At 42.6% G+C, this 24,858-nt stretch overlaps 1 protein-coding gene across 3 annotated transcripts in view; it reads left to right on the top strand.

The window, feature by feature from the left end:
• RPRD1B (regulation of nuclear pre-mRNA domain containing 1B) overlaps positions 1-24,858 on the top strand; it is a 51,400-nt gene that overhangs the window by 8,517 nt on the left and 18,025 nt on the right. For 2 of the 3 annotated variants that reach the window (XR_007151037.1, XM_047853437.1), the window contains exons 3-6: positions 4,856-4,989; positions 12,638-12,750; positions 14,536-14,662; positions 21,163-21,338. Coding sequence is in view for 2 of the 3 variants with exons in the window: in XM_047853437.1 (XP_047709393.1) it covers positions 4,856-4,989; positions 12,638-12,750; positions 14,536-14,662; positions 21,163-21,338 (550 nt within the window). In the remaining variant the exon portion in view is untranslated. The remainder of the gene's footprint in view (positions 1-4,855; positions 4,990-12,637; positions 12,751-14,535; positions 14,663-21,162; positions 21,339-24,858) is intronic. The other variant, XM_047853438.1, reaches the window with a different exon arrangement.

Genomic DNA, 24,858 nt, shown 5'->3' with positions numbered 1-24,858 from the left:
GGAAAAGTGGCACCCAGATAAGATCAGAGGGGCAGGCAGGTTCCCGTCACGTAAGTCTTGTAAGCCTTGGGAGAGAGGATTTTGTTCTGATGGGATGTCAGTGACAGAGTCTTAAGCAGGAGAATGATGTATTCCATCACATTGTTAAAAGGTCTCTCTGGTTTGGTGTGGAGAATGGGTTATAAAGGCCAAGGGAGGGGCAGGGATGTGAGGATGAAGGATATTGCTCTACTACAGGCTAGAGGTGACAATGGCTAGGACTCAGAAGCAGTGAGAAGATAGTAATAGCTTCTAGTTTATCCAGTGTTTACTTTGTGGATGTATTTGACTGCCCCCCCCCCCCCCCCCCCCGTAAAAACTGATAGGATTTGTGGGAGCTGGTAGTAAAGGAAAAGAGAAATCCGATTATTTCTAGGTTTTTGACATGGCTAAGTAGATGGCTGATGGTGCTGTTTACTGAGATGGAGTTTGGGGCAAAGATATGGTAGAGGAAGTCAGAAGGTTTGTTTTGGCCATGTTAAGTTTGAGATGGCTAGTAGATATTCCAAGGAGTGATGCCAGATAGGCAGATGGATGAAATAGTCTGAAGCTGAGGAGGAAATTAACTTCTGGAGACATAAACTTGAGGTTGTCACCATATACATATTTATTTACTGTTGTGTCATGGATCCCCACGGATACTCCAGGATTGGAGACTTGCTAGGAGGACTCGTAGCACTCCGCGTATAGTCTTGCTTACAGCTGTGATTTATTACATTGGAAGTATACAAAGCAAAATCAGCAAAGGAAAAGGTGCATGGGACACAGTCCAGGGGAAACCAGGTATAAGCTTCCAAGAGTCCTCTCACAGCGGGGTCACACAAAACATACTGAATTCCTCCATCTTTGAATTGCCACAACACGTGTCAAGTGTTGTGTACCTGGGAAGCTCATTAGAGACTCAGCGCCCAGGGTTTTTATTGGCGTTAGCCACAGATACTCTCTGCCAAAATTCCAGACTCCCAGAAAGAAAGCAGGTATTCAGCATAAATTACATTGTTTGCACAAACAGTTTAGGCACAGTAAACTACCCTGATTATCAGTTAGGAAATTGCAAGAACGCTCCAGAAACCCAAGTTTCCAGGTGACAGCCAAGGGCCAGCCTGGTGAGCAGGCCTTTTCTAAGGGTAACGGTCTCAGGCTTGCTATGCTAATTCTTTTCTGAGCAATTGGCAGTGGAACATTTCTGCTCCAGTTTCACATGAGGCTCTGTTGGAAGTGCTGAGGATATTTAGAAAGAATTCCTGCCTTTAGTAGGCCTCTTACAGTGCTACTGTGCCTGGCACAAGACAGGAACACACAGATTATGGTGAGTATACCAAGGAAGTGCCAGAAGAAGAAAAGGCCCCAAGCTGACTTGGCAAGGCCTCAGCTGACATTTCAAGCAACAGTTCTGTGTATAATACACAGTTTGCACTTTTCAGATCAGTTTTGCGGTGATTGGATTTATAATCGGAATTGAAATGCATACTAATTTGTGTTTAACATAAGTTGTATATGTATTTAGTAATGATTTTCCACTTATTCATTGATTAATGGCAAGGACTTTTTGGTGTCTTTTTCACTTAAAGATTTCTCAGTTTAGAATGGAGTTAGTGCAACCTGGAAAGATAGTTCTGTCTGATATCAAACTACTTTATTGCTTTAGTTGTACCTCATTCCAAGTGCTAACGGGATTTCCAGTTCACTTGAGCTGCTTACGGCAAAACCTCATGAGTAAAAAGATTTCTTGACTGTTGTATCTGTAGCTTTGAAACTTAGCGGGCAGAATCTTCATTTACTACATTGCTTCAGGAATTAGCCTATCCTGGTTAATTACATTCACCAGTTTAACTAGAGCCCCCTTTTGGCTTTCGCCTTTAGTGGTAAAAGCCTTTTAAAAATGACTTGGTTATTACAGGTTTGTGTATCAGTTTCCATTGCATATAGTGACGTGGTCGAAGCTGGACTGCGAGTCATTCTTAGTCTAAATGGAGTCCCAAATATTTAGTCTGCGTTGTGGTCCCCTGGCTCCTTAACTAAATCCTTGATAAGAATTTGTCACGATAGGTTTCTCTTTTAAGTGAACAGAGAATTTGCAGAGAACAGATTGTGTGTTAAAATTATCAACCAGTTAATTAAGTTCTGATTAGTCGTGATTTGGTTATACTAGTTATTTTATTTTCTAAACCATACACTTGACCTCATCAGTGATTTCTCATTGCCTTCAGGATAAAGGCCACATACTTAATATGACATTCGGGGCCCTCGTAATCTAATTCCACTCTCTCCCTCCAGATTCTTCTGCTCCTTATATACTTAAGTCATCTTATATATTACCCACAACTTCTCCCTCTTCACCTTGTTCTGCTTTCAAGGAGATGGCATGAGCAAAGGCAAGTGGGCAAGAGGGAGCAAGTTCTGAATAGAAGATACGTATGGTTGAGTGCTGCTAGAATGCGAAGCCCACGTTGGGGTCTGGAAAGGGAAGGGGCCGGTGGGTCAGGCCCTGGGCCTGGTTCTTTGTATTCCAAGCACAGTATTTCCTAAACCTCATTGAAGGCCCAGAGGAGTTGTTTAGCTGGTGTCTGACCCGGTGGGTTTGTTGTGGGGAAAATGGCTGCTGAAAGGTAACTATTTGTATGGCCTACTGAAATCTATCTAAAAATTTTCAAAAAAAAAAAAGATTACAATTAGATATTGTGCCTGTTCTAGGGTGGGTAGCAGCGGGGGTCTGAGAAGACAAATCGCTTGGCCCTGTGGAAGTTACATCCAAATGGACAGAATATAAACAAGTCAGCTATATAGCTTGTCAGAAGCCAAGTTAATGGAGTAGGGAGAATAATTATTTTTAACTTTTTATGTTTATTCATTTTTTGAGAGAGAAACCGAGCATGAGTGGGGGAGGGGCAGAGAGAGCGGGAGACGCAGCATCCGAAGCAGCCTCCAGGCTCCGAGCTGTCAGCACAGAGCCTGACCCTGGGCTCCAGCCCACGAATCGTAAGATCATGACCTGAGCCCAAGTTGGACGCTTAACCGACTGAGCCACCCAGGTGCTCCGGGAGCATGATTTTTAAATAGGGAGATTAGGAAAGGATACCTGAGCCATGCCACCATGGAGGGAAATGGGGTTCCAGGCAAAGTGAACTTTAAGTGCAAAAGCCCTGAGGTGACAAGAATGCCGGGGTAGCTGTTGGCGGGCGAAGGAGGGAGAGAGAGTAGGTGAGGTCAGAGAAATAGTAAGCTCTGCTGAGACTGGCTTTGTAGGCTTTTTAAGAACTTACGGTTTTATTCTGAGGGAAAAACCATTGGCAGTTTTGAGCAAAAGAGTGACATAATCTGCTCTGAGGCCAGAGCTAGAAGTTTTAAAGCTTGAGGTGAGCTTGTAGGAGGACAAGCGTGGGAGCAGGGAGACCAGTCATCTGGCCAGAGATGATAGTGGCTTGGGCCAGGTGGACAGCAGAGGAAGAAGTGAGAAGTCATTGGTTTCCAGAAGTATGCTGAAGGCGGAAGAAAAGTGTTTTTATCACAAATACCAGCTAATTAGGTCTTACCTCTAAGTTTTATAAACTGTCATTGAAAATTGTTTCCTTTTTCCCCCCCTTCACTTCACCTCTGACTAAAAAAAAAGTTTGAGCAAAAACAATTTTGTAAGAACCCTGACGTAGTACTTTGGCCCTGATTCAGTGAAATTTGCCACTAATATTTCATAAATAATGCATTCTGACCAGATCAAGCTGAGCCCTCATGTTACGTTGACTGTTAACATAAGTTTTAGAAGAGTGCTGTCGGGGCTGAGGGTGGATGAAGTTCCCATCTCTGTTGAATTCCGTATGATTTCTTCTTGAAGTTCATGTTAAAGACACTGGCTTAGAAACTAAGATGTCAGCTTATCCCTTCTTGTTGAAAGTCACTCAGGGTAAGATCACTGACATCCAGACAGCTTCACCAACCAGAACAATTCATAGTAACACTGTGGATGGTGAGGAATTTGTTTTCCTTTCAGAAAGTCTTCCCATTCTCTGACATTTTCTGGTAAGCAGCTGTTGCACGCGGAGTGCTAGTTACAGTCATCTCGCGGGCAGGGTGTGAGTTACAGTTATCTCTTTGAAAATACTGTTTCAAGAGTGTAATACATCAGAAAAAAAACTGTGCAGCTTCTTTCAGACATAAATTACAGAGGGCTATATTCTCAGTGTGTTCTAAGATTATCCATTAGACACCTTTGTGTGAATGAGGACTATGACCTGACCCAGAATTAAAATAAGTATGAAGTAGTTCATTTAAGTGGAGATCGGTCTTGGCATATACGTGTGTATGATTCTATTTATACATATAGAGGTGTTGCTGTGTTAGCTTTGATGAGTGGTGGTGAATTTATTCCCCATTGTAAATGTTTTCTGTTTTTAAATCATTTTTTCTCTATCCCTTAAGGTTTTGACCCTTTAGGTTTGTTTTCCAGCAGAATGTCTGGCACTACGTTTCTATTAATATCTTCCTGAAAAGCAAGTGGTCACAATTGAAATGATCAATTTTTGAGAATTGTCTGTAAAAACCCGCTATTGGCTTGTTGCCCTATTTACCCCATCTTTAAAAGGAGGTCAAGGACACAGATTACTTCTATAACATAATCCCTCTGTCTTTTCTGTGCACCAAGGAAGAATGTAGTTCTGGTCAAATTTTGGGTATCTGTTCATCACGATATGTATCTCACTTGTCCTTCTGTTTTTAAATATGCCAATCATTTAGTCAGTTTTTGTTGTTTTTAAAGTAGATCTGTCCTAATAAAAGCAAAACATCTTAAGCTTATATATATCTTTTCGTCTTTTCTGGGCAGAGAGGCAGATGAAGGCTGTAAAAAACCTTTAGAAAGATTGCTGAACATCTGGCAAGAAAGAAGTGTGTATGGCGGCGAGTTCATACAGCAGCTGAAGCTGTCTATGGAGGACTCCAAGAGCCCTCCCCCCAAAGGTAGAAACATCACCACATGTTTACAGCTCTTGGTCTTTGCCTACTTTCGAATCACATATGAAAAGCTGCAGTGGGGGTTGCTGTGAACCACCAGCGATTGTATGATTCTTCAGAGAGATGCTCGTAAATGATGGTGAGAATTTATGTAGTGCTTGCAGCGTGTAAGCCTGGTTCTAGTATTCATGCTATTCATCATCTCACACCCTGAACTTTGCCGTGTATCCTCCTTGGCTCTCTCCTGCCTTGCAGAGACTTTTCCTCGCACAAGGGAAAGGAAAACAATGTTGTTTAGTTGTGGGGAACTAGGAAACTCCCCGGACTGAGGTTTTGTCCTAGCCCTGCCACTGACCCCTACAGGGTCTGATATGTCCCTTGGCCCTCTCAGAACTTGGCTTCATTAAATATTGGTGTGGTTTGGAGACATACTTTTGATGTTTGTCAGTTTGCAGCCTACAGTTGACTTTGGTCTTCACTGAACCCAGGATACCCTCCAGAAGTGTGTACACATAAGTGTGTGAACCTCACACACTCTTAAGAGCTTACGTTAAAGAGGAGTAACATCAAACATTATGTGGTTCTTGGGTTTGTGGTTAGTTGCGGTTTAATTGGAAATGGCACGGCATGTTTCTGGGCTACAGACCTGAGCTGACTGTACATGAACTCATCACCTGGAGGAATAAGTCTAAGGGCTAACGTAATACTTAGGACCCTTTATAGTCTGAAATTAGTTTACTTTCCCAGATTCTGCTGCCATTGCCTCACACACACCATAGTCTTTGGCCATACCCATTTCCCTTCTGGATGTTCTCTTGGTACCTCTTCCTTTGCGTCTGGTGTTACCCCTGCCTGAAATGTCCCCTGTCCCTTTCACTGTGCGGTGAACTCATTCTTCAAGAATGCTATTCTCATTTTGACATCTTCCCTACCTTGTCTGGGCACACGTAACCATTCCCTCCATGTTCCTCCGGTACTTTGTACATGCCTCTGCTGTGGCCTTTAACCGTGGTTAGTTGACGTGTCAATATCATCCATTCAGCCCCCCCTTTTATTGTATACCTTTTATGATCTCTCCCAGGTCTGAGTTTCTATGCATTTCAAGGTAGAACAACTTTCCTGTAAAACTGCCAAGTTAGAGGCTTTGTGAGAATGACATAAGTGCTTTCAGACTGCAGGTCGTTGTTGTTTTGCTTAAAGGTGATGGAAAACAATTTTGAGGTCACTCTGGTGGAAGCTTCTGAAAAGTAGGGTATTGCCTACCTTGGATTCTGGTAGTGTTTGTATCGTGTCTTTTGGAGGTGTTCTGCACAGCGTTGGGGAATTACTCAGCATTCTTTACTCTTAAATTTCCTTGGTAAGCAGTGCTGAGTTTTTAGAACACCTTTGGGCAAGGAGGAGAGCTCTGCGAGACAACGTTGGAAACTAAGAGTTGAGTTTCAATTCAACAAGCATTTGCCAGACATGTGCTTTGAGTAAACGTCTATGCTAGATGCTATAGGACTGAGCAGAGGAGCGAGAAATAGTTTTGTGCTCAGGGAGCAGCCAGGCGAATTGGCGAGTTTATGGTAGTGGTACATTTGAAAACAGCTCCTTTGGGTCTCTGATTTCTTTGAGCATCTAGATGTTAACAGCGGTCGAAGCAGTACTCTGTGTGGAGGACAGTGCTGATCTGAAGGTAATTTCTCTTTCTCTGTGCTATAAACATGGAAGCACACAGCTAAAAGTTCCAACATATGTGTTAGGTCTTGTGTTGTCTTTGGACCTGAGTTACCAAAATATTTTACCTCAGTCCCTTCAAAATATTGATAAGTCCTCCAGAAGTTTATTTCAGAATTCAAATTGTCCTTTTATATTTTCAGCTTTGATTCATGATATTTCTTTGTCTGGAGACAATTCTAGAGTTTACCTTTGAAATAAAAATTTTCCTGTGGAACCTTGACAGTGGAGAATAAATGAGCTTAGGAATTTTGTTTTAGAACTGGAAGTTTCTTGGGTTTATACAACCGTCTCCCCAGGCGTTCTAAAGTTGTCTCTCTGTTCGTGGGAATACTCAAGCTGTCGCTCGACTACGTGGAATTTCATTTACTTAAGTCACACGTGAATCACACAGTATCCTACAGTTGTAGAAGGATTTAGAAAAGAAATTGGTAAGTGGAAAATTCATGTTTAGGTCTCTACGACTTTAAAGCCTGTTCTCTTAAAACACATGGATTCAGTAGACTTAAATTAGGATATGAGTTTATCATGAGTACGTCACCCAACTTTCCTGGACCTTAGTATAGTTAATTTAGCTCTTCAGAGCAAGGATTTGAAACCAGACTTCCAGAGTATGGATCCCAGCTCTGTTACTTCCGACCTCTGTGACCTTGTGCGTAGCATTTGACTTCTTGAGCTTTGGGTTCTTCACTGTACCATGTGTCTGTTGGTATTAATACCCCATAGTGTTGTTGTGAGGGTCATTTGAGATAACGGAGGTAAGATGTTATTAACAAAGTGGCGATATGACTTTTATTTGATTGAGGTTTTAATGTCTAATGTTCTAAGTTTCTCAGTATGAGCCAGTGGCAAACACAGGAAGAGGCTTAGTATTTTCAGTCCCCCAGATTTAGTGCAAGACTAGAAGGCATAGTGGTTAAGAGCACGAGCTCCAGGCCCAGCGTCCCCAGGTGCTCAGGTCTGGACCTGGGCACTTAGTTCCATTAGACGGTACTGATGAGTGCTTTCAGGATGGTACCTCCAGCAGCAGACCTTTGCTTCGGATCTTTCTGTGAGTAAAGTTTGATATGCTTCTTTTAAAAGTTGCCTTTATTTTGCAGGGAGAGAACAAAGAATGAGGGAGCTGTTGTAAACGATATTTCCTGATTCTTTTTCATTCTAAAAGTAACATCAGATCTGTGGGTTTGGGGTTTTTTCTGCTTGTTTTTTTTTTTTTTTTTTTAATTTTTTTTTTTTCAACGTTTATTTATTTTTTTGGGGACAGAGAGAGACAGAGCATGAACGGGGGAGGGGCAGAGAGAGAGGGAGACACAGAATCGGAAACAGGCTCCAGGCTCCGAGCCATCAGCCCGGAGCCTGACGCGGGGCTCGAACTCACGGACCGCGAGATCGTGACCTGGCTGAAGTCGGACGCTTAACCGACTGCGCCACCCAGGCGCCCCTTCTGCTTGTTTTTTAATCCCAGAAAGTTTCAGGTGGATTGTCTGGAAGACCTAGCTTTACAGGTAGATGACTGCATTTCGTAAAATGATTTGGGGGCTTTCAGGCTTTTTGCCTTAAAATTCATTTCATAGTCTGCTATAGTGTGTGAAATTCTATCACAATCAGGTCTCCAAGAGACACATGATAAATGCTTAGGTAACCAGGATTACTTGAATGTTAGCCAAGTACAAGGCCCCTAGAGACACAGGGACAGGTTGGAGAATAGAATAGACGGTATACGATATGAGGACAGGCAGATTGGAGCCACCCATAGTGTTTGCCCTGCCTGTAACAGAGTGGTTGAATAAGTCAGAAATGAAGTGTAAATACTATGGTCGGAAGCTGAATTGATAGTCGGAGGGTATGTTGTTGACTGACAGATTTCCTAGGCTGTTTTTTGTTTTGTTTGTTTTTTTTTTTTTTAAATATATGAAATTTATTGTCAAATTGGTTTCCATACAACACCCAGTGCTCTCCTAGGCTGTTTTTAATAGCTGCCTGGCTAGATTGAGAATCCCAGGCGTCGTAACTGCTGACTTTGTACAGATGAATCAGGGCAGAGTTACCAGAGCAGGCTGTCCTGTTAGTGTAAATGGAAGCAATGTAGTCATTTTTGGCACAGCACTAACATCTTCCAAGCTCTGTGCCGCCTCTGCTTTCAAGAGGTTTCCAGCGTGGGTCTGTTGACACTTTCCTAGGTATTATAGGAATGTAAAGAAATACGACGCTTAAGGTTTCTATCAGAGAGATAAGGCCCATGCCTGCCAGTGGCCATTCAAAGTAGCAAGGGCCAAGTGCTGTGGATGTAGAGGGAGATGATGATTCGTGCGGTTACCACTAGTAGGCATTGATTACTGTCACATCGTTAGAGGCCATTACAGGTTTTTGAGCAGAGAGAGAGGTGCAGTGGGTGATTTCATTTCATAAGAGTATAGTCTGAGTTGAAAAAGGAGTGACTGGATGCAGGGAGACCAGTTGGGACAGTGGTCTGGACCAGGCATGGAGAAGGCCACATTACTGATAAGAGGCAATGGGAAGGAACAGACAGGAGAGATCTGTAAGGTTCCTCTCAGAAGCATAGACTCTGCTGGAAGTTAGAACTTCGGGAGAGATCTTGGTGGTCTCCAAGGTGACGTACTTGGAAGATGGGGCCAGTGGAAGTGTTCATAGTGTGAGTAGGTAGGTAGCTCAGGAAAGGAGGAGGCTTAGGGAGGAAGTCATGATAATGCATTTCCAATAGGTCCTCCAAGTGGAAAGAGGAGAGAATTGAAGTAGGATGACGTGGTTTTTTCTTATTACACCCTCTTCCACCGGGAGGACAAAGGACAGAAATGGGCCTGTGATTATTTTCATTAGTTCGATTTCAGTCTTGTAATGCCATGAGCGAGTGGCAGCATGAAGTGGTAGAAAGCACTCCAGTTTCGGAGGCAGGTGACTTTGGCTACAGGGCCCAAACGAGGTGGGTTGAAAGCAAAGACATAGATCTGTCTAAGGCTTTCCAGTGCCCATATTCAGTGATTCTGAATGTCCGGAGATACTAAACGGTGTGTGGCTTTTATGTATAATCACTTCTGTATGGAAGTTTGAAAACTGAAAGATTCAAGTTTTGTAATTTTTCTACCGTTCTTAGCGTATTTAACAATTATTTAATCGAGCGCTGTTCTAGGTGCTTGGAAGTGAACCAAAAAACTATTTAAAAAATTGTTTTGCTCGTGTGCTTATTTTTTATTGGTGACTCCTGACTCAGGGGCCTCTTTGATGCTGTGGTGGCCAAGTGTCTACTTGGGTCATACTCTACGCTGCATATTAATTAGCAGCTAGTGTGTGCTTAGTACTGTTAGGTACTTCATATGCAAATTATATACCATTAGATTATTCTACAAATATAGCTGTCCTTATTTTGCATAGTGCAGGACTATAAAAATGACCATGTGAGCTGAAACCATGCAAAATGATCTTAATGGGAAAAATTATGATCGTTCTATGACTTTTAAAAATTCCTTGTCAGAGAATTGAAAACTCACTGTTCATTACAAATCTATAGGGAAACAGAAAAGATAGTAACACTCATGGTTGCCTAGCATGCCGTCACATAAAACGTTAGAAACATTGAGAATTAAAGTGTTTTATTTCTTCGTAATGGGCTTAACAAGAGGGGTTTGTGCAGAGCTTGCCTTCCTGTGTCATCTGTGGTACGGAGCAAGCGTCCTAGAAGTTTGGATCGGCTTCCGGCAGCTTAGCCTTTGTGCCTGCCGTGTCGTGAGAGAAGTTGGAGAGTTCCCGAAGCGTGAAGTGTTGTTAGCGTTGCTTCCTCTGGGACACGGTCGTCCCTTTCGTCGCAACCACTTTCTTCATTTCTGTGGACAAGCTGGCTTTCCCCAGGTGACTCTGGCTGCGGACCTAGAGTTTCTGGAAGGGTGTGGCAGCACCAGTGTCCCCTCCGCCAGCTACGTCTTCTCCAGCTCTCGTGACGTTCCATTCGCTTCCGTCATGAGCCTTAGTTTTAGTTTCTGGGCTGCTCTTTCATCTTTGTCATTTTCAGCCAGTTCCCTGTTTTGACTAATCATTTTTATAAAATGCCATGTGCATTTGATCACTGGGAGACAACACAGCTAAACACTTTGCTGGTGGTGTGTGAACTGAAAGAACAGCTGTGCAGTGACCAGCCACTGACCTTGAAAGAAGCGATATGGTCACCAATCATGATGCATTTGTATTATTTATGCAGTGATTTGTGGACCGAAGTTAGTGAAGTTTGTTCTTCATGTAATTACTCAGAGTTAATATGCCACAGTAACTGAAATTTGGACTGTGTTGTTGGGGGACTGGTGTTATTTAAACTGTGGTAGCAAATCCATGCATAATAGAATCACGCAAAGTGAGGCCTGCTTGTGTTGCAGATATTTAGTAGAACAGGGGAGCAAAGCATTAACAAAAAATAGAACCCGTGATACTGACTTGGCTTTCACATCAAGCATAGTTTGGTGAGTTAATGTGTAAGGTAGAAACAGGAACTACATCCTTCTTTCCAGGAGAAAGTGTTTAATTAAGCAAGAAGTGTGCGTTATTCTGTTTATAACTCACAGAGTTCTAAGGCAGGTGCATGGCAACCTGTCATTTGATAGATGAGAGAGTGATTGTGTGCTGCTAAGGAATTTGACTGCAGTGGAAAGAGCACAGATTTTTGACAGTCGTACATACCTTTAGATGAGTTATTTAACCTCTCTGGGCCTCCATTTTCTCACCTGCAAGATGGAGAGACTACATCTTAGGGTTGCTGGAAGGACTAAATGTGCAGAAGCTGTTGGAGCGCCTGGCACACGTTAGGTGTACCATTGTTTCTTTGCTTTCCAAGCCTGAACGTGTCATTTAGACTTGAGTCCCACAGATGTTTGGCATTTATTTTGTATTGTCCAATTTGATGCAAAAGGAAAGAGTTTTGAAATGGACATGCTTATCATAGCGTGGGTGTTTAGAGTTTCTGACACAATTTTGTTGGTTGGTTTCTCTCTACTACAGGTTTCTCCTGCTATCGAAAGTAGACCGTATCTATGAAACCTTTCCTCAGCCAAGTTGGAATAAAGTGAAGAAGCGGTTACCGTTAATTTATATGGAAAAAGTTTTGAGCATTCCCAGACTCCAAAAATAACCTCTCTTAGGCTTTTCTGATACCTTAGGCCACATCTTGCTAACAGATGTACAAAATAAATCGAGATGAAGCACAGATGCTCACAGATACAGCTCAAAGCTCTGGTGGCTTTATGTTGAAATTCTGAGTGTAGTTTCTGGAATGAACTGGTGGGCCCCTCTGGCTGCTTGGGGTGCACACCACCTCTGTCAATGCTCCCTTCAAAACAAATGCTGACCACTATTCACTTTTTGCTTTTCTTTGCGAAAGCAAATATCCTCTCTGAATTTGTTTTGGTTAGTGAAAATGGATGCTGTTACTGTAGGTCTTTCATAAAAGCAAGCTTTAGAAAAGTGGGGAATGCCTGTTTTTATTTTCTGAAGTCCTCCTGGGAAGTATATAGTGTTCCATTTAATATGCACTATATTCTCTACAAACCCTCCCGTATATTGGCTTGCTTTGTTACGTTGTCTCATGGGTTTCTTGCCACTTTACTTCTCTTGTTACCTTTTATTTTTAAGAAATAAGCTTTTTAATGAAATGTGTTAGTTGGGGAAGTCTCGTTTTTAGACGCATGTTTTCGGTAGTATTTTTTTCAGTGAGTCAATGTGAGATGACAGACCTAAGACCATTTTTGACTCTTCAGTAATGTAGGGAACTACCACCAATTTAAAATAACTAGCGTATAGGTTAACGTTAAGCTATCTTTGGAAATGTACACCCCCTTTTGCCCTTTTTTTGCATGTGGCCCATTGTGCATAGCATTTGACTCTTACCTACACGGGCTGTCGTGACCCAGGTTTGTGCCCTATTTCTTTCCTCTAGCAGCAGAAGAGAAGAAATCCCTGAAGCGAACTTTTCAGCAGATCCAAGAGGAGGAGGATGACGACTACCCTGGAAGCTACTCTCCCCAAGATCCTTCTGCAGGACCCCTCTTGGTATGTCTGGACTCCCAGAGAGTGGGGCAGAGCAGCTTTGTGGCATGACTTCTAGTTGAAGATTATGGCCACAAGGTGGCGCTAGGAACCAATAGTACAAAATCACCAGAGGGCAGTTCCGGGGGCGCTGGGTGCAAGATCCACCCAGGGAAACTTGGCAGATAGCAGGCTTGCCTTTGTCTTCGCATGCCATGAGCCTGGATGGGTTTATGTCTTATAGAGTATTTGGACTTGGCTTTTTTTCACTCCTAGGAGTTGACAATATTCTTAAAAAGTAGATTTTTGTGAAAGGGTAGATAATGCTACAAAGACATTTGAATGTCCTCTGCCATGGCTTTTCTCCAACAGCATGGTTATTTTTTTAATAAGTAAATAACTCATTAGTTTCTAGGACAGTCTGTGCAGCAATAGCAAATTTGCTACAATATAACCTATTTAAATATTAAAACAGGCCGTTGAATTTTTAATTATATATCTGCTGTTTAGCCCTTCATATAAATGAGCTCATGAACTCTGTGTGGTTTTAATTTTTGCTGTTTATTTATTTACTTACTTACTTTACTTACTGTCAAAGAAAGTGAGGCTCAAAGAGACAGATTAAATAACTTGCCCAGTGTCATAATTTGAATCTGGGTCTGACTGACCTCAGAGACTATGCTCTTGACTGAGTTACATGGCCTCTCATTTTGCCTAAAATAGCTTTACTTTATTATACATGGGTCTGGCCAAGACCCATGTAAATAGGAAGCATGTCTGATTTGTGTTATGTTAAAATGTTGACTTATATGGTGGGTTAAGTGAAAACAGCGTTACATATCTTTCCATTTAAAAACTTCCAGGAGGACAGCCTGAATTATCAACTTGTAGGATAACTTGACTACCGTCTGCATTGTCAGTTTGTCTCCTGGGTCTTTATGGACTGGCTAACCTGGTGGTGTTCATTGTTTTCTGATGATTTAAAAACCTCTTTTTTGATACACAGAGTATGCATTCTTGGTTTGCTCTTTTCTGTGTCTTTTTCCCCTTTGTTTGTAATTAATGAGTTTGACACATTTAATTTTGGGAGTGGCTGCCAAAATCGAAACTGTCATCTTTGTGACATTTATTTTGTAAAGCAAATCCAAGGAAGAATTGAAGTCGGCGGTGTCATTTCATTTAATCAGTCATCGCACAATTGTTCAACATCTGGTGTGTATGCCTTTGTTCTGTACTGGAGACCAAGACTGTTCTGTATTAGAAATCATACATTATTTGAAACTAAGCAGTGACCAGGCGCCTGGGTGGCTCGGCCGGTTAAGCTTCTGACTCTTAGTTTCAGCTCAGGTCACAATCTTGCAACTTGTGAGTTGGAGCCCTGAGCTCAGAGCCTGCTTCAGATTCTCTGTCTCCCTCGCTCTCTGCCCCTCCCCCACTCACACTCTCTGTCTCAAAAATAAATAAATGAACATTGAAACCTAGCAGTATGAACCAGACTCCATATTTTTTCAGTTGCCGAAACCATGCTCTTTTAAAAAGTTGTGGCGTTTTTTTTATTGTTGTTGTTGTTTTCAGAATTATGTAGAATTTCTTTATGTTCTGTCATTGACTTACAAAAATTAACTTTGTACATTCTCTTAGACTCCATATCATTGACCTCAGTATAGGCTCTGGTACTAAGAACAATGTTTTTTAAATGTCAGGAATGATTATTTTTAGAATTGGCCTCCGCCTCATTTATTTCTAGCTAATTTTCTTTAAGTCTCCTACATCTTAATGGACAGCGTTGTTTGTGTTTTCATTGTACAGACTGAGGAACTAATCAAAGCTTTGCAGGACCTGGAGAATGCTGCATCGGGGGATGCTACTGTCCGGCAGAAAATTGCTTCTTTGCCCCAAGAAGTGCAAGATGTTTCTCTCTTGGAAAAAATAACAGGTGAGAGGGTAGAGTTGGGGTGAAAGGTGAGGGAAGAGGGACATATCTCTGAGGCATCAGGCCCTAGGACATGCTTATGTTTGGAAATAATAGACTTCTGTGCGGTTCGAGTTTTGCAAAACAGCAAAGCTGTTGAAATAGTCCAAGCTTTAATAGTGATTCTAGGAACTATGCAGAAATGCAGGCCTGCCACTACCCGCAGCAACCCGCAGCACTCCTAAGTCAGGTCTGTTGAAAACACAGGGCAGATTGTGTGTGTGATGTGGGGGCCAGGAGAGAAGGTATTAAACTCGTGATCCTCTTACTAAAAAAAATTACGGTTGAGTGCTGTGTGATTTGTACACACTGACACACCCCGTGGATGGTAGTGCCTTTAATGCCAGGAATGCTGGGTGTGTATTGTCAGTCATGTCGTTTTGCCCTCATGATGATCACCCCCGTTTCAATAGGGAGGGACAAGTAACGTTCCCGCTTTATGCATGGAGAATTGAAAGGAAGGAGTGAAGCATGAACTAATGTTTATAGAGTATGCTCTGTGCCAGATACTTTTTTTTACTCTTGGTGATAACCTTTTGAGGTCACTGAATATCCCCATATTGCGTCAGAGGAAATTGAGGCTTTTAGAGATTAGGTACCTTCAAGAAGTCTATTGGTGCCATTTTCCCCATGGCATTTGCTCACTTCATGTCTCCGTGTCCCCCTTTTTTTTTTTTTTAATTTTTTTTTCAACGTTTATTTATTTTTTGGGGGACAGAGAGAGACAGAGCATGAATGGGGGAGGGGCAGAGAGAGAGGGAGACACAGAATCGGAAACAGGCTCCAGGCTCTGAGCCATCAGCCCAGAGCCTGACGCGGGGCTCAAACTCACGGACCGCGAGATCGTGACCTGGCTGAAGTCGGACGCTTAACCGACTGCGCCACCCAGGCGCCCCTCCATGTCCCCTTTTGGTAATTCTTGCAATATGTCAGACTTTTTCATTATATTTGTTATGATCTGTGATCAGTGAGTAGGACTCACTGAAAGTTCAGGTGATAGCATTTTTTGGCAACAAAGTATCTTTTGATTACGATGTGTGCATTTTTTTAACATAATGCTATTGCACACTTGGCGGGGGGAACAGCGTAGTGTAAATGTAACGTTTGCATGCGTTGGGAAACCAAAAAATTCACTTGACTCACTTTATTGTGATACTTGCTTTATCGCAGTGGTCTGGAACTAAACCTGCAGTATCTCCCGAGGCGCACCTGTATTTTAAAGGGGGTCAGGGAAAGCCTTTTTGATGAGATGACCTTTGATCAGAGGACCCCCAAGATTAGGGATCAAGCCGTGAGGCTCTCTGAGGGAAAGAAGTGCCCCCCAAGCAGAGAGAATAGTCCAAGGAGAGGCCTTGAGGCTAGGAGGGTGCTTAGTTGGAGGACACAACATGGAGGCTGTCTAAATGCCACAAGCCGCGTCTCGGCTCACGCTTCCACTTCCCCATCTCCAGCAGTTGAACCCTCTACTAGATTGAACAGTCTACTGCTCCTTCTGCCTTTTTCCAGCTTCCACTTCTCTGTGCCCTTATTTTCTTCACTTAGCATGGAGTCTTTGTAATCACTCCCTTACGTACACCCTCAATCCCTGTTTTTCTTTGTCCTCTTGCCTGTGGTCTTCTGGCAAACCCCAGCTTTTCTCCTGGTTAAATTCAACTTTTATTGTTACTATAAGGATCAACTCATTTATTCGTACTATCAGAATCAAAGTCTGTAAAAATTGGGAGCAACTTAACATAAAGCTAGCAATGTATGTGATTTTATTTATCTGTTTTCACTGACCTAAAGGTCTCATGTCTCATAGTTTTTTTTAATTAATAAAAAATTTGTTTTGATTTTTTTTTTTTTAACGTTCATTTATTTTGAGAGAGAGCAGGGGAGAATCCCAAGCGGGCTCCATGCTGTCAGTGCAGAGCTAGATGCACAGGGCTCGATCCCACAAACCGTGAGATCGTGACCTGAGCTGAAGTCAAGAGTCGGACACTTAACCGACTGAGCCACCCAGGCTCCCCTATTTTGATTTTTATCGTGGCAAAATACACCTAACAAAATTTACCACCTTAACTGTTTTCAAGGGTACACTTCAGAAGTGTTGATAAGTACATTCACACTATTGCACAGCCCATTTCCAGAACTCTCTTCATCTTGCAAAACTGAAACTCTATACTCATTTAATAACTCATTTCCTCCTTCCCTCAGCCCCTGATGACCACCATTCTGAAATCCAGCTTTTCCTCTGTTCCTTTCCTGGACCTGAACAGCTGAGTGTGGCTGGGAAAAACAAATAACACACATAGGCTGACTTTTCTTCCTACTTTGGTGGGCGATGATGCTGTTTTCTAAACCAGCCCCCTACTTGTTTGTTAGCCCTGTTCCTTCTCACTACTCAAGGATGTAGCTCCAACAGTTCTCCATTTTCTCCGTCTACTGGATCATTCTTTATGGCATAAAATCATGTACTTTTTTTCCCACGTGGAAGAGACTTTTTTCCTTGGCCCAGATATTCCTACGTTTCTCTGTTCTTTATAGTAAAACGTCTTAAATAGATTGCCTTTACTCCTCTGCCACCATTTCCCCTCTTCCCATTCTCTGCTGACTACGCTTTACTGAAATTGCTTTTATCAGTGTTGTTGATGACTTCCATGTTGCTAAATTCAGTGGTGAATTTTTACCCAATCTTTATCTGTGGTCACCGTAACTTGATCTTAGTAACCGTTGGCCCAGTTGGTCATTTCTCCTCATTTGGTGCGGTAGACAGAATAATGATACCCCTGACTCCACCCTGTTGTCCATGTCCTAATCCCCAGAATCTGTGAATGTACTCTTACGTGGCAGAAGGGACTTTACAGATGTGATGAAGTTAAGGATCTTGAAGTGGGGAGATAATCTGGATTATTCAAGTAGACCCAATCTAATCACAGGCTCCTTCTAAGAAGGAGGCAGGAGGGCAAGAGTCAGAGAAGGAGATAGGACCCTGGAACAGTCTTTGGAGAGATGCATTTTGAAGATGGAAGAAGAGGCCCTTAATAGTAAATATTAAGATAGTGCATTTATGTTATTTTAAACCAGGGAGTTTGTGGTCAATTTGTTACAGCAGCAGCAGGAAAGTAGGGCTCCATATCCTAGCTTTCCTCGCCACTCTCTAGCAGTGGCTCTTCAGTATCCTTTGGGGGTTTCTTTGTGCCTCTTTTCCCTCTTCATGTTGAGTACTTAGCCCTCTTCTCTAGTTAGTTTTACTGTCTGTTCCTCTTAATCCAATTCGGTGGCCTTAAATAACCATTTTTAGGCTAATAATTCCCTAATTTACATGTCTAGTGTTGGCCTCTCACTTGAACTTGAGACCCGTACATCTGGCCTTCTGCTTAGTGTTGCTAGCTAGGTGTCTCCAAAGGCATTTCAAACTTGACTTGTCTCAAACCAAACTTCTCATCCTCTCTCCAGAATTCATTTCTCTTACGGTCTTGCCCATATCAGTAAATGAGCCCCTCACAGCCCTGTTGACCAGGACCAAAACCAGTATCTGACATTGTTACCGCTTCCACTGCTGCCGCCTGTGTGAGTCACCGCCATCTTCACTTGGGTTACCGCCGCAGTCTCCTCTTTGGTGTCCGTGCTTCCTCCTTGTTTCTCGTCCCAGCCGTCACTCTGTGCTCAATATAACCAGAGTGGCCAGAGTTATCTATTAGAATGGAAGTTGTATCACGTCTCCCTCTGCTCAGAGCAAAGGCTCCTTGCCAGGCACTTTCCAGTTCTAGGGCCTTTGTACTTGCTGTTTTCTCTGCTTGACATGATCTTTCCCACATCGTCACATGGCTTGTTCTCTTTTTCCAGGCCTTGCTTTACATACCACCGCAGTGAACCCTACCCTGACCAGTACATTTAAAATTACACTCCTCCCTCTGAATGCTCCATGCTTTCTCCTCTGCCTTTTCTTTCTCCGGCATTCTTACCTTCAGTTGATAAACACGCAAAATGTAGCATATTGTTTCTCTTCTTACCTGAGAATGTAAACTCTTTGGAGCGGAGAGTTTTTGTCCTTCCTGTTCCCTGTTGCTCTGAGGGCCTAGAATGGTGTTGGGCACATAATAGCAGGCCACGTATTTGTTAAGCTAGTTGGAAGGTTTGGGGCATAGCAGTCTGATCGGAGTGGGTTTAGTGACATCGGTAGGACAAATGGTGGTGGGTACCAGGAATATGGTCAGCTCTCCTGAAGAGTTCTGTAAGGGAAGCCGGGAGATGGGGCAGTAGCTAGAAAGCAACATGTGGCCAGAAGGTAGAGCAGCATGTCTGAGTGTTCGTGGCAGTGCTTGCCGAGGAAGAGTAAAGAAATTGAGAGGTCTGGGGAAGCGTGAGGGACAGTTGCAGAAACAGAATGTTGGAGTAAGCAAGAGGGAATGGGATGCCTGTGCACAAGTGGAGGGCTGGCCAAAAGAGGCACACAGCCACTGGCCTGCAGAACTGGGAGGGCAGAGCATGTGAGGATAGGCGCAGTTGGTAGGTTCTCTGGAGTAAGCGTCTATCTGCTGTGCTTTGACTGCATTTTTTCTGCGACTCCTAAAATCACAGGTTATTTTTCTGGATTGTAATTATTTGTGTGAAGGAATTCTCTCCCTTGGTACAACTTGGAGGGTGAGAACTGATTTTTTTTTTGTAATCTTTTTTTTTTTTTTTAATGTTTATTTTTGAGAGAGAGAGAGAGAGAGAGCGCGTGCACACGCAAGTGGGGGAGGGGCAGAGAGGAGACACAGAATCTGAAGTAGGCTTCAGGCTCCGAGCTCTCAGCACAGAGCCCAATGTGGGGCTCGAACTCACGAACTGCAAGATCATGACCTGAGCTGAAGTCAGAGGCTTAACTGACCGAGCCACCCAGGTGTTCCCCCCCCCCCCGCCTTTTTTTAATCTTAAAATTAGTGTTTTCCTTGCCGTTTTTGCCATGGGCGCTCAAAACATTTTAAAGAATTAACTATTTGGGGGGAAAAGAGATGCAGTCAAGCGAAGACAAAGGTAAAATCAACCTCACCACTCCGGCAGCTTGTTCTCAGACCTTACCACCGATCTTGAAGAATAAGTTTCACCGTCTTCTTTAATTTTCTGTGATTGAGATTGTCTCTCTCCTTTGTGTTCTCTTTGGCTCACTCTTTCTTCCTCACCAAGAACATCCTTTTGTTTCCCTGCTCCTGAGGAGTGTAGAAGTTCCTCATCTTTGGCATCAGACCTAATTTGGGATCTCTCAACAGTTCACCTCCTGACATTCATATTAAGAAGGCATCCAAAAGTCAAACAGACTGTGTGCCAAACAGAAACTCTGTTGGGAATCCTTAAATCCCATTGCCTCCCAGAATACTGAGGCCTCTCACTTCTGATGACCTGTATTCAGAGGGAACAGCATACCGGTATCCCTGTAATCCCCTTCCAGTTGGTCCCACAGAGCTGCTGGCGTCCCTAGTGGTCTTGGTTCAAAGAATTGATCCGCTCTTTTGACCCCTAACGGCCTTTTTTAAATGATGTGCACATATTAAAGTTGCAGTTTCACCACACCCGCATGAAATTAATTATATCTGTTGTTTCCTAATACAGATCATCCTTTTGTTTCTTCTTCTCATTTCCTAATGTTGAGTCTTGTTCACCTTCTTTCCCAAGAATACCCTTTCTTTGATGCTTCCCGGTTTTTTCGCAAATAATGAGTTGCAACTCGTTAATGGGATGTACGTCAGTCTGGTAGGTAATGACCAAAAAAAACCAAAAGAAGATGGAACACTTTGTACATAGTAAGGATAAGTATTGTTTTATGAAACACTTCTTTTTTCTGCGTTTGCATTAAGTGTGTTTCTTAGCATGGGTCGCGGTTAAAGAATTTGAAAGAATGTCTGTTATCAGACCCTGTATGTTGCTGAATGGAAGACAAGAGCTCATCCCCGGGTTTAAGGCTTACGTGGTGTAAGGGGTAGAGTCCTATAGGTCCATTTTAGAGCCGTGGTTTTGAGTCGCAGCTCCTCCGCTGACCGCCTGGTGTCAAACCTGTCCTGTAGCTTTTATTTGGTCATAGTTCCCACACCCAAGAAACGAGTGCTTGCTTCTTTATTTCAAAAGAATGTGCGAAGAATACTTAACAAAATAATATGAATGAGAGCACTTTGGAAATTCTCAGAGGCAAGGAAAGATTATTTCACGTATGAGCTTAGATATCTCTTTCTGCTTGGTTTATTTATAGAGCTTTTGCAGGAATAGGCATTTAGAAATCCTTTGTAAGATTACCCTCACTTCAGGTAATTCAGAAATGTCCTATCTTATTAGGAGTGAGTGCCTTTGGGTTTCTCTGTCAGTCAGTCCGTTGTTTGTCTACAGGTTCTGGCTTATTTTTGGACTCTGTACGTTGAGAGAAACTGTTAACCTTCCCCAGAAATGTTTGCAATCATGCCTGTGTGATTTCTATATTGTCTCTATTTTTTGGTCTCATTTGTATGTAGACAAAGAGGCAGCCGAACGTCTCTCAAAAACAGTAGATGAAGCATGTCTGTTACTAGCAGAATATAACGGGCGTCTGGCGGCAGAACTGGAAGACCGGCGCCAGCTGGCTCGGATGTTGGTGGAGTACACCCAGAACCAGAAAGACGTTTTGTCAGAAAAGGAGAAAAAGCTAGAAGTGAGTACGTTGCAAGGCGGACCCAGACTTTCCAAGTTTCCCTGCCTATAGTCCACATTAGGAGATTTTTATTATGCTTCAATTAACACATTTTTTTGTCTTTTAAAAATTTATGAGATGAGAACATCCATCAGATAATTGTGTAATTATTTGAACCGAGTCGAAAATAAAGTCACGATTTTATGTGTCCAAGAAGGAACGAACCGGAATGCAGGAAACAAACAATGAAGTCTTAAAGCATTTAGGATCTTAATATTGCTTTAGTTTGATTTCGCATTAAAAAAATATGTACATAGATTGAGGTACAAAAAGAATAGGTGGTTAATAAAACCCAAGCATGTTCATTTGGTGGTATTTGGAAAATGCTTTGAATTTTCTGTCGTCCAGATCATATTGAGATTTATTTCTGACTTATATCCACGGTTAAGGCCAATAAGAAGTCTGCCTCTAAGCTCTGTCTTCAATCAGTTCTACAGTTTCACAGTAATGTTTATGGAGTCCAGTTCTCAAACTGTGGAGAAGGAACCTGATTCCTACCCTGAGTTCACATTAGCGTGAATGCCCTTGGGGAAGGCTCTAGAACTGGTTCCTCACCACGGATTTGTTTGGCTTCTTAATTCAGTACATGGTGGTTTAACATCAGCACTTGCATAATGCAGCCAGCAGTATGGACATTTGGGAACCTTCGCTTGCCCCAAGCTGCCAGTGGTTTCAGGGGTGAGGACAGTTTTGAGTTGGAGAAGCAGTCACATATTATAAGAAAAATACCAGAGTAGGTAAGGGAAGGAGGGGATAGTCCCCTCTCCCCACCCCAGCACTCAAGCAACATGTTCTCTGGCACAGAGGGAGGGGAAACGGAGCTAGTTCTGTGGCTGAGGTTATTATGTTTGCCTTTTCACACAGTTGCTGACTTGAGGCAGGTGATGAGTGATGGGCACTTTTGACCATATCCTTACTTGCGGTGATTACGGGGTCAGAGATAGGTAGCGGTGCGGGTCGGGGGTGGGGAGGGGGGGGCTTCATAAAGCCACCCTAGAAGTGGAAGATGGGAAACGGCTGTGAAAATAGTATGGCTTAGATTTAGAAATCGACACTGACCAGAAATCCTAAAGGGAGTTTCACAGGCAGTACCAGACGGTCATTTATCTGAAATGCTCATCTTTCACTGAGGAAGCATTTTCAGCACTGTGCCCCGGGACTAATAAGAGAGTGTAATTAATGATTCTGGTTGTAAGTCACCATGCCATCTGTTGAACTGCCCCTTGGCGACACATTAAGGGCTTTCTCTGATCTGTCAGACATTGATTATCATGAGCAGCTGTTGTTGGGTGGAACGTGGCAAGCTACCATAGAGGACAGAGTCTTTGAGAAGGAGATTGGGTTGGTAGAGTGGATTAACTCTTTGTTTGTTTCCCTTCCTCACAGTTGCACTTTGCTCCCTGTGTTTCTTGGGGGAATCGTTCGGGTTTCTGTAGAACCAGTGTTTTGTGAGGTGCCGTGACAGGCCATTAAGCAGAGAGATGGATCAGAGATTTGGGTCTGTTCCGTAGCTTTCCAGCCCAAATTCTCTGCTCATCTGGGCATTGGGATTCCATTGCTTAAGAATCTGAACAGGAGGGTCCCACCACTGGAAAGTACAGATTGGGAACCAAAGATTCTTTCTATTTTCAAACCATGTCTCTTAGCCACTTGAGCAAAACCATTCACTGTAAAAATGAAGCTAAATTTGCTTATTTGAAAAATCAAATGGCTGCATACAGTGTGAGATGTTGAGAGATGGCTGTCGTTCTTTATTCATGTTTGCTAAAAATGCAGATAGTCTGCTCTCTGGAAACTGATTTTTCTCTCACATTCCATAACAAACTGGTCTTATTCCACCATATCCTTGTAAAGTATATGCCACTTGAAAGGTGCATTACTAGTATGGATTATTCTAAATCCTCAGAGTCTCCTATTGATGAGGACAGTGTGTCAAATATACTTACGTTTTTAACATTCCCTTTTTTGACACTGCCAGTCCTTGCTTTAAAATTGCCATATCAGAATGTAAATGAAATCTGCTTTTATTTTTTTAATCCTTTCATTGCCTTTCAATTAGAAACGTGGAATTCTTAGAACTCTGGAAATGTAATGTTTTGCTTGAAAGTCTCTTTTCTTCCCAAAGTTCTGATTTGTTAACTCATGAGGTTTTTTTATTTTTTTTTATTTTTTAAATTCATATCTCCCTTCACATAATAAGCATGCCTTTTTGTCATTCACTTAAGAATCTTAACATTAGATTTCTGGATGGCTCCTAAACTTTGGGATAGGGAATAGGAGGATTCAGAGCCAAGGATGCTTCACACCCTGGGATGTAGGAAGGGACGGTCACAGCTCACAGAAAGAGATTGTGTTTCTGCCCTCCAGGAAGTCATTCTGGCATAAACAGCATAGGTGAACATAAAACCCAACCAGGGGATTATACGTAACGTAGATTAAGGAGACAGTCGGCAACTCTGATTGTGGTTTAAGGCCAAATCCAAACTTCCTGTAAGGCAATGAAGCCTTTTTGTAAAAGGAAATAGCAATCGAAGAAGAGAAATATGTTTATAGATGGGAAACAGCCAGACTGGAGCAGACCTGTGTGTGAAGAAAGACAAAAGACAGAACCGTGTGGGAAGGAGGCGTCAGAGTCCTCCAATGGGAACGAGGCTCTGTACTCTTTAAGGAGCTGCTTGCTTCTTCGTGAAGAAAGTCCGCAAAGTCTCGTACCCGTCAGGAGATGTGCAGAGATGAGCAAGACGTGCTGACACTCTATTGGGGGAGAAACAGCAGACGGGGAGTCAGAACGTGAGACAGAGTAAGGGGAACATCCCAGCTCACTGTGCCTCAGTTGAAATAGACCCAGAAGAAATTAACATGTTAATTATAACACTAATTTGGTCTGAAGCTTACTTAAAATAGGAGAGAATTATGAAACACACAGGCAGTTTCTGAACACGGCAGTGCCCTCAACAGGTCTTCCGAAGTCTGCTGGACTGCACACACTCGCTGCTCTGTCAGTGCCGGCGACATAATTGTTCCTCAGTGAATATTTGTTCTGTGCATGAAATCTCGCCAGTCAGTGTATTCTATTTCTAGAAATAAGAGGGTGGTTTTTTTTTTTTAGGTTGTGGGCAAAGTGGTTTGACAAATCTGATTTAATTTGTGGTAAGGAAAGGTGACTTTTTGATAGAAACTCCTATGGTTTCTCATTTGTTGTGCTTTTTTCACTTTAGATAGAATCATGATCCATTTTGAGATGATTTTTTTTTTACGTGTTTTTTTGTTTGTTTGTTTTCTAAGCTTCTGTTTCTGGATGTTAGGGTTGACATTGGCCTACCACCTTTCCATTAAACTACAGGCAGAGTTAGAAGGGTCTGCTTCAAATCTGTCTGCAATGCTTTTGTCACGGACACGAGAAAATGTAGAAATGGGAAAGGGCATGTGGGTAGGAGCACAAATGGCAGCCTGGAGGTGAAGTTCAGAAATGTGGAGGGGA

Source organism: Prionailurus viverrinus, chromosome A3 (assembly GCF_022837055.1).
Source record: "Prionailurus viverrinus isolate Anna chromosome A3, UM_Priviv_1.0, whole genome shotgun sequence".
NCBI classification, from domain to species: domain Eukaryota; kingdom Metazoa; phylum Chordata; class Mammalia; order Carnivora; family Felidae; genus Prionailurus; species Prionailurus viverrinus.
The sequence above is the reverse complement of the archived record's forward strand: the minus strand, read 5'-3'. Positions and strand labels throughout refer to the sequence as shown.